At 42.1% G+C, this 8,525-nt stretch overlaps 1 protein-coding gene across 1 annotated transcript in view; it reads left to right on the top strand.

Moving 5' to 3' along the window:
- The first annotated feature begins 1,314 nt into the window (after nucleotides 1-1,314).
- The window catches only part of TTC1 (tetratricopeptide repeat domain 1), a 54,492-nt gene continuing 47,281 nt past the window's right edge, over nucleotides 1,315-8,525 (top strand). Inside the window, exons 1-2 of the mRNA XM_008057635.1 lie at nucleotides 1,315-1,356; nucleotides 2,363-2,720. Of these exons, the coding sequence (XP_008055826.1) occupies nucleotides 2,391-2,720 (330 nt within the window). The 5' untranslated portion in view covers nucleotides 1,315-1,356; nucleotides 2,363-2,390. The remainder of the gene's footprint in view (nucleotides 1,357-2,362; nucleotides 2,721-8,525) is intronic.

The raw sequence follows: 8,525 nt of genomic DNA, 5'->3' as shown, positions 1-8,525 counted from the left end.
TGAGGCGGAAGGATGGCCGGAGCCCAGCAGGTCGAAGCTGCAGTGACCGGGAGCGGCCACTGCACTCTAGTCTGGGTGACTGAGACTCCAACTCAAAAGAAATAAAAAATAAAATAAAATAAACATTCAATAAACTTTTTTTAAATGAGTGAGTCCAGGACTCCTTTACACTCTTAAAAATTATTGATGACCACAAAATATTTTTTGTTTATGTATGTTATGCCTGTCAATATTTACCATGTTAGAAATTAGAGCTTTTTTTTTTTTTTTTTTTGAGTCTTGCTCTATCACCCAGGCTGGAGTGCAGTGGTGTCATCATAGCTCACTGTAGCCACCAACTCCTGGGCTCAAGTGATTCTCCCACCTTGGCTCCCAAAGTGCCAGGATTGCAGGCATGAGCCACCACACCCAGCCAGAAGTGAAAATTTTTCAATATGTGTTTATTAATTCATTCGTTATTCATAACAATATGCCCATTCGTTACATAAATATTTTTATGAGTAATAATTATATTTTCCAAAACAAAAAATATAGTGATGTTAAGTATAAATTTTATATAAATATAAAATGTAAAATATATTTTACATTTTTGTAAATCTCTGGCTTAATAGAAAACAGCTGGATTCTCATATGTCCTTCTGCATTAAATCCGTTGCCCTGGATTAAATTCGACTCTGAAAAACTTCACTGTACATTCATGAGAAAAATGAGTGCAAATAAAGCAATAGCAACTTAACATTATTATGGAAACTTTTCTCTGTGTTTTTAAATTTTTTTTAAAATTTTTTTAGAGATGGGGAGAGGGCCTGCTATGTTGCCCAGGCTGGTCTCGAACCACTAATCTCAAAAGATCCTCCCATCTGGTTTCACAAAGTACTTGGACCATAGGCTTGAGCCACTGCTCCCGGTCTTGATCCCACGGTGGACCCCTTGAAAGGCGCACTTTGGAGAATCACTGGAAGGAAAACTTTATTTTTGGACAAGATTTATGCTTCAGGATTACGCTCCACATTGCTGGCACGAGAACGGTCAGGATGAAAGAGTAGCACGGAAACGGTGGGGACAGACTTTTCCCTTTCTTTTTTTCTCTAGTGCTAACAGTTTTGCCGTAACCCAAGATGACAACCCTCTCTCATGCTTCAGTCCGTACAATGACGTCACACAGCGACGGCGATGCCATTTCCTCCGGGAGTTTCCGCTACATTTCCCAGGATGCTTTGCCACAGCGACACCATTGGTTGACGTCGACGGAAGTGTCCCTGACTAAGCGGAAGTGGAAGGTCCCAGAGACTAGAAAGGTGGAAACGGGAGGCGCTGTGAGGTTGTGAGTATCCGGGTGCGTCTGGCGGCTCGCTGGTGAGGAACGAAGCTGGGGAGTCATTCGCGGGGAAGCGCGGGGGGCACTTCTCTAACCCGGGGAGCGCAAACTCCTGTGTTCTCCTACTAGACCTGGGAACGAACAGAAACAAGACTTTGCTGGGGAGGCGAGGTCTCCGTATTACGACTTTGCTGTTTTTAAGTTTTCTTGGAACAAGTTACGGTGAATTCGCGACATAAGGGTCGTTGGCGTGATTTGGCTGCGACCAGAGGACCGGGGTTCATGGTGTGACTCAGCTTGTAGAGCAGTGGCTCGCAATTGGCTGCACGTTAGAATCACCTGCGATGCTTTTTTGTTTTGTTTTGTTTTGTTTTTTGAGGCAGATGCTCTTGCCCGACGCCAGACCAATAAATCCAGTCTGGGCAGTGGTATTTTCCCAGGCATTTCTAGTGTTCTGTTGTGTAGCTAGGATTAAGGTCACCCTTTTAGTGCCTGATTCTGACCCTCATGGGACACTGATTAGGATCACCTGCGCCAGGGCTCCTCTGCCACTATACACTGCGTGGGCTCTACCACGAGCATTTGGATTGAGATGATAATCACAATTTTGGCACGGATTCTATTTTGAGCTCCACCAGATACTTATTTTGGGCTTCCTGTGTTGGTGCTGGAAAGACGACGTTGTTTCTTATTCACGCCTTGGTCGTTCTAGGACCGCTTCGTTTTTCTTGCCACTGTTTTAGTTTCTGCTACCCAGACAAAACGTGAGCAGTAGAACGAGGAAGAACCACATTAAAATTCGTGTCTTTTGTTGTTTATTAGAAGATCTGGTCCCTGATTTGACCAGTAAAGGGTTAGCAGTTAAAATGACGTTTGGCATTATTTATGGGCTTATGGTAACCTAATTTTTATCATCAGTTCCAGTGAAAGGGAGTTTGGGTGTGGTTTTGACTGTGATGCAGAGGTTTGTATAGGTATGAAAAGCAGACTTTAAAAAAAAAAAAAAAGCACTATTACATAGTAGATTTTTTTTTTCTTTCCCAGTGCTTCAGCATCGCCTCCCTCACTGAACATGGGGGAGAAGTCAGAGAACTGTAGGATTCCAGAGGATCTGATCAATAGTTTGAAGGTTACAGATACTCAGGAAGCAGAGTGTGCTGGCCCTCCATTTCCTGATCCCAAAGGTCAGCATTCCCAGAGTAAGCTCAGAGATGATGAGGCCCATCCCCAGGAGGACCAGGGAGAAGAGGAGTGTTTTCATGACTGCAGGGCCTCATTTGAGGAGGAGGAGGCAGGAGTGGACAAGGTTGAGAACAAACCTAATGATGATGTGAATTCCTCTGAACTAGATGAAGAATACCTCATAGAACTGGAAAAAAACATGCCAGTTGAAGAAAAACAGGTAACTTTTTATTGTGCACAATCTACCACTTAAACTGCTTTTAAAAATAAATGTAGTCGGTATTGTATCATAAACCACTTTATCTGTGGTAAAGAATAACTTGTCCATTTATCTTGTTACTTTAATAGTGATGGATCTGAGATAAAACAGTAGCATTACAGGAAGCATTAAGTGTGTTTAGTAAATAAATTTCCTATTTTCCTGTGAGCTTTAAGTTCTGTGTTCATCGTATACTTCGGGAGTCTGTAACATAGCAGTCCTGGCTAGGTGTAGCGACTCACTCCTGTAATTCCAGCATTTTGGTAGGCTCCAGCAAGAGGATTGCTTGAGGCTAGGAGTTTGAGACCAGCCTGGGCCATATACATAGCAAGAACCCATCTCTACAAAATTTTTTAAGAAATTAGCAGTTTTTTTTCTTAATTATTTTCAACGTGTGTGTGTGTGTGTGTGTGTGTGTGTGTGTGTGTGTGTGTACCTTTTAGCCTCTACAAAATTTTTAAAGAAATTAGCAGTTTTTTTCTTAATTATTTTCAACGTGTGTGTGTGTGTGTGTGTGTGTGTGTGTGTACCTTTTAGCCTTTTTTTGGTTTTTTTTTTGAGTTGGAGTCTCACTGTCACCCAGACTGGAGTGCAGTGGCCGCTCCCGGCCACCGCAGCCTCGACCTGCTGGGCTCCAGCGATCCTTCTGCCTCAGCCTTCCAAGTAGCCAGAATTACAGGCATGCGCCACCACGCCCAGCTGATTTTTTGATTTATTGTAGAGATGAGGTCTCGCTGCCCAGGCGGGTCACAAACCCACGGGCTCAGGCAATCCACTCACCTCAGCCTCCCAAAGGCGCGGGATTACAGGCTGAGCCAGCGAGCCCAGCCTTTTAGCTTTTTTAAAAATGACCTTTTGTTGGCTGCTGAAATGTCTGTAATTAACATTTTTTGTATGACTATTTAGTATTATGATATGCTTCCTGTTTATGCTACTCCCTTGTTTGCAAAATATGACTGCCTGAATGTGTTGGTAGTGTTTGGTTACAGAGGGCAGTGACTGAGTCTGGAGGGTCAGAATTGTATATGATAGTAGCTATCCTTTGTTGAGCACCTACAGTGTGCCAGCCTCTGAGCTTAAAATGTTACATGTGTTTTCATTTAATCTTCACAACACACCTAGGTGGTAAATGCTATTATCTTTCCCTATAAGGGAACAGAGATTACACTTGTTAAGTAACTTGCCCAAGATTAAACACCTGATAAATGGTAGAACTGATTGTCAATCCAGATATGTTTGACTTCATAAAAAAAAAAGCGAAAGTATAATTTAGAACTTAGTAACAAAAACATGTGTCTTCCTGCAAAGCAGATAGAGTAATAAAATATACAGTCTTTGCCGGGTATTGTGGCTCATGCCTATAATCCCAGCACTTTGGGAGGCCAAGGAGAGAGGATCACCTGAGCCCACGGGTTCGAGACCAGCCTGGGCAACTGGCGAGACCTCATCTCTATAATAAGTCAAAAAATTAGCCTGACATTGTAGCGTGTGCCTGTAGTTCCAGTTACTTGGAAGGCTGAGGTGGAAAGATCGCCTGAGTCCAGCAGGTTGAGGCTATGGTGGCCATGAGTGTGCCACTACACTCCAGCCTGGACGACAGAGTAAGACTCTGACTCAAATATATATATATGAAGTCTTTCCAGGCATGGTGGCTCACGCCTGTAATCCCAGCACTTTGGGAGGTTGAAGTGAGAGGATTGCCTGAGCCCAGGCGTTCGAGACCAACTTGGCGAGACTTTGGCTCTACAAAAAATTAACCGGGCATGGTGGTGCATGCCTGAAGTTCCAGCTACTTGGGAGACTGAGACAAAAGACTCGCCTGAGCCTAGAGATAGAGACTTCGGTAGCCATGAGCATGCTACTACACTCCAGCCTGGTGACAGAGTGAGACTCCAACTCAAAAAAAAAAAAATACATATATATATGCATTAAATGTACAATCTTCTACTTTGCCCCTGGGCCACATACTTAGCTGGGCAAGGCTTCATTTTTGGAGACAGAAGTGTTGCTGTTCTCCACTTGTCCTTCCTTCTGATCTCACAAGCAAGATAGTCTCTTAAGATTTACCATAGTGCCTGAGTTTGTCTGCAAAGAACTTGAATGAGTTGGGCGCAGTGGCTCACATCTATAATCTCAGCACTTTGGGAGGCCGAGTTGAGTGGATTGCCTGAGCCCACGGGTTTGAGACCAGCTTGGGCAACATGGAGAGACCTCATCTCTACAGTAAATCAAAAAATTAGCTGGACGTGGTGGCACATGCCTATAGTTCCAGCTACTAGGAAGGCTGATGTGAAAGGTTCTCCTGAGCCCAACAACTCCACTCCAGCCTGGGCAGCAGAGTGAGACTCTGACTCCAAAAAAAAAAGAGTAGAATGTGATTGAAAGTGTAGCTATATCACTAAAGAGCTCACTCACTGAACAGGTTGTGATAGATTGATAAGGGGTTGACATAATAAGTGTGCTGCATAACAGTGGGGTTGGGGAGGAGCGTTTTTATTTTTTCTTGGGCACTTTTTGTTATCACATCGCTTAGCTTTAATGTGAACGTGTTTGCTTTTGTGCTAATGTGTATGTGCAAAAGAAGAGGTTAACAGGCAAAAATAAACCAAGTTCATAAACTCTCAACAAATATGTCTCAGAATATTAAATTAAGTACTAACGTTAGACAAATGATCTTCCAGAAAGTGACTCTGAGTTCAGATTTCAGGCTTTTTAAAAACACTGATTAAACATCTGTGTTGAAAAGTTAGCAGTGCTTTTCTAATACTTTTAACATATAGAAAATTCATAGTGAATTTTCTAGTGCCCTTTAGGTTTGACAATTGAGTGGTTTGGCTCAAAGTGTCACATACTCTGCTCCCCACCCCTAATTTGGTAAAACTTTTATTTCTTTAACCAGGAAATCATATTTTAAAATCTATAAGCTGGGCTCGGTGGCTCAGCCTGTAATCCCGCACCTTTGGGAGGCTGAGGTGAGTGGATTGCCTGAGCCTGCGGGTTCGAGACCCACCTGGGCAGCGAGACCTCATCTCTACAATAAATCAAAAAATCAGCCAGGCGTGGTAGCACATACCTGTAATTCCGGCTACTTGGAAGGCTGAGGCTGAAGGATCGCCGGAGCCCAGCAGGTCGAGGCTGTGGTGGCCGGGAGCGGTCACTGCACTCCAGTCTGGGCGACAGAGTGAGACTCCAACTCAAAAAAAAAAAAAAAAAACTATAAGTACTTGTAAGGTAATTATTTTTATTACCTGTAAATATGTTTCACTATATGCAGATTATATCTCAATTTTAATTTGCATATAGTGAAACAGTATTATCAGTTCGAATGTGTGCTGCTTAGTGAGCTGACAACGTATATACCTGTGTATCTCATGGTCCTATCCAGCTATAGAGCATTTCTGTCGTGTCAGAAACTGTCTTGTTGCTTTGCCAGTAATTCTTTCCCACCCCTACCTGTCAGGGGACCACTGTTCTGATTCTTATCCTCTGGGTGGTTTTTTTCTGCCCAGTCATATAAATATTATCACAGAGTAGTATTCACATTTAAAATATAAATAGTTTCTGTTATTTTATATTTTGTATATTATTCTAAATGTTTCATAGCTTAATTTGAAAATAGGTAAGAACATCTCATAGCAATAACAGACTGCAATGCTAGTCCTATTATTTAGAATAGTAGAAACCACTAACTCCACATTAAGGAAACAGCCTATGAGAGTGCAGATGGTGCTACTCTTCTATTAACTATTTCTATGCCATTGTGAAAAATAGCTTTGTGAAATTATCATCAAGAAATCAACAAAACATCTGAAGAAATGTCTTCACTGCATATATGGTTTCATTTTTATAGGTCATTGGGAACAGGATTGTGTTACACTTTGTTTTTTTCAGAGACAGGGTCTTACTGTGTGAATTCCTGAGCCCAAGTGGTCCTGCTACCTGAGTAGTAGCTAGGACTACAGGCATAGTTTTTTTGGTTTTTGTTTTTTAATTTTTTTGTAGAGGTGGGGAGAGCTTCCTGTGTTACCCAGGGTAGTCTTGAACCCCTAGCTTTAAACAGTCCTCTTGTCTTGACCTCCTAAAGTATTAGGATTATAGGTGTAAGCCACCTGGCCATTTGATAAATAGATCAAGCTTAGATAGTTCAAAAAGAAACACAAATGGCCAAAAAATATGAAAAGATTTTAAACCTTACTAATTTTTAAAATGCAAATTAAAGCATTATGTCTTATCTATCAGATCAGAACCTTGATCCAATGTTGACAAGAGGAGGACATAGGAACTTATGTGCTAGTGTTGCGAATTTGCATTGCTACATTATTTCTGGGGGATACAGATTCCAAAATTTTATATGAATGTTTCTTTAGACTGGGTTATCAGTGGCACCTTCTGCAGTGATGGGAACGTTCTGTATCTGCCCCTTTCAGTGTGGTAGCCATGACTACATCTAGCTGTTAAGCTTTGAAATATGGCTAGTACAGCTGAGGAACTGAATTTTATTATAATTAAATGGTCACATGTGACTAGCAGATACCATATTGGACTGCATGACTTTAAACCCCCAATTCTCTTCTACCCATTTATTTTAAGGAAATAGAGATATGTACAAATGTCTATACCTAGAGGTCTTGCAGCATTATTCATAATTTTGGAAAACTAGAAAATGTTGAACAGAGGATATTAATGGTGTAACAAATATAATTTGTCTTTGTCCCTGGTCCCTGTCACAGAGCCCCTTAAAACCCCTGCAATTTTCTAAGTGATAGAGTGTCTTTTGTTATTCATAATGAGCCACTTTGGATAACACCTGGGTTTATGCTAATGTAACTTCTAGAGTGTGTCCTATAGATAGCCTAAAGGCAAAGTTACTAGAAGCTTAGAGGGTTAGAACTTTCAGCTCCATCTACCAAACTCCTGGCAAGGAGAAGACAGGCCATGAGATGTAATGGAGATAAAGCTCTGTAAAAGAAAACTCTTGAACAAGAAATGAGCCCCTTTCATAATCTTATTATTCAGGAAACAGCCTTGCATACATATCTGAAATAATGTGCTCTCACACACACTGTTTAAAGGCAAAGCATCGTGGTAAAGCTGATCAGCTGTCCAGAGTTCGCAGCTTATGGAATCTTGCTTCCTGATGACATTAATTTCTGAAAACCAGAAATGTTACCTCCCAAAAATGTTAAGGGGGTTGTAAAAAATAATTACCTTATTCAATATTATAGATATGGAGTATATGTTCTTTAAGAAATGAAAAACTAGCTGGGCTCGGTGGCTCAGCCTGTAATCCCGTGCCTTTGGGAGGCTGAGGTGAGTGAATTGCCTGAGCCCGCGCCTTCGAGACCCGCCTGGGCAGCGAGACCTCATCTCTACAATAAAAAATCAAAAAAATTAGCCGGGCGTGGTAGCGCACACCTGTAATTCCAGCTACTAGGAAAGCTAAGGCGGAAGGATCGCTGGAGCCCAGCAGGTCGAGGCTGTGGTGGCTGGTAGCGGCCACTGCACTCCAGTCTGGGCAACAGAGTGAGACTCCAACTCAAAAATAAAAATAAAATAGAAATAGAAATGAAAAACTGCCAGACTTGGTGCCTCAGCCTGTAATCCCGTGACTTTGGGAGGCTGAGGTGAGTGGATTGCCTGAGTCCATAGGTTCGAGACCCGCCTGGGCAACTTGGCGAGACCTCATCTCTACAATAAATAAAAAAATCAGCCAGGTGTGGTAGCGCACGCCTGTAGTTCCGGCTACTTGGAAGGCTGAGGCGGAAG

This window comes from Carlito syrichta, unplaced genomic scaffold (genome assembly GCF_000164805.1).
Source record: "Carlito syrichta isolate Samal-C Ts95f unplaced genomic scaffold, Tarsius_syrichta-2.0.1 Scaffold303084, whole genome shotgun sequence".
NCBI classification, from domain to species: Eukaryota; Metazoa; Chordata; class Mammalia; order Primates; family Tarsiidae; genus Carlito; species Carlito syrichta.
This window is presented reverse-complemented; position numbering and strand designations above follow the sequence as displayed.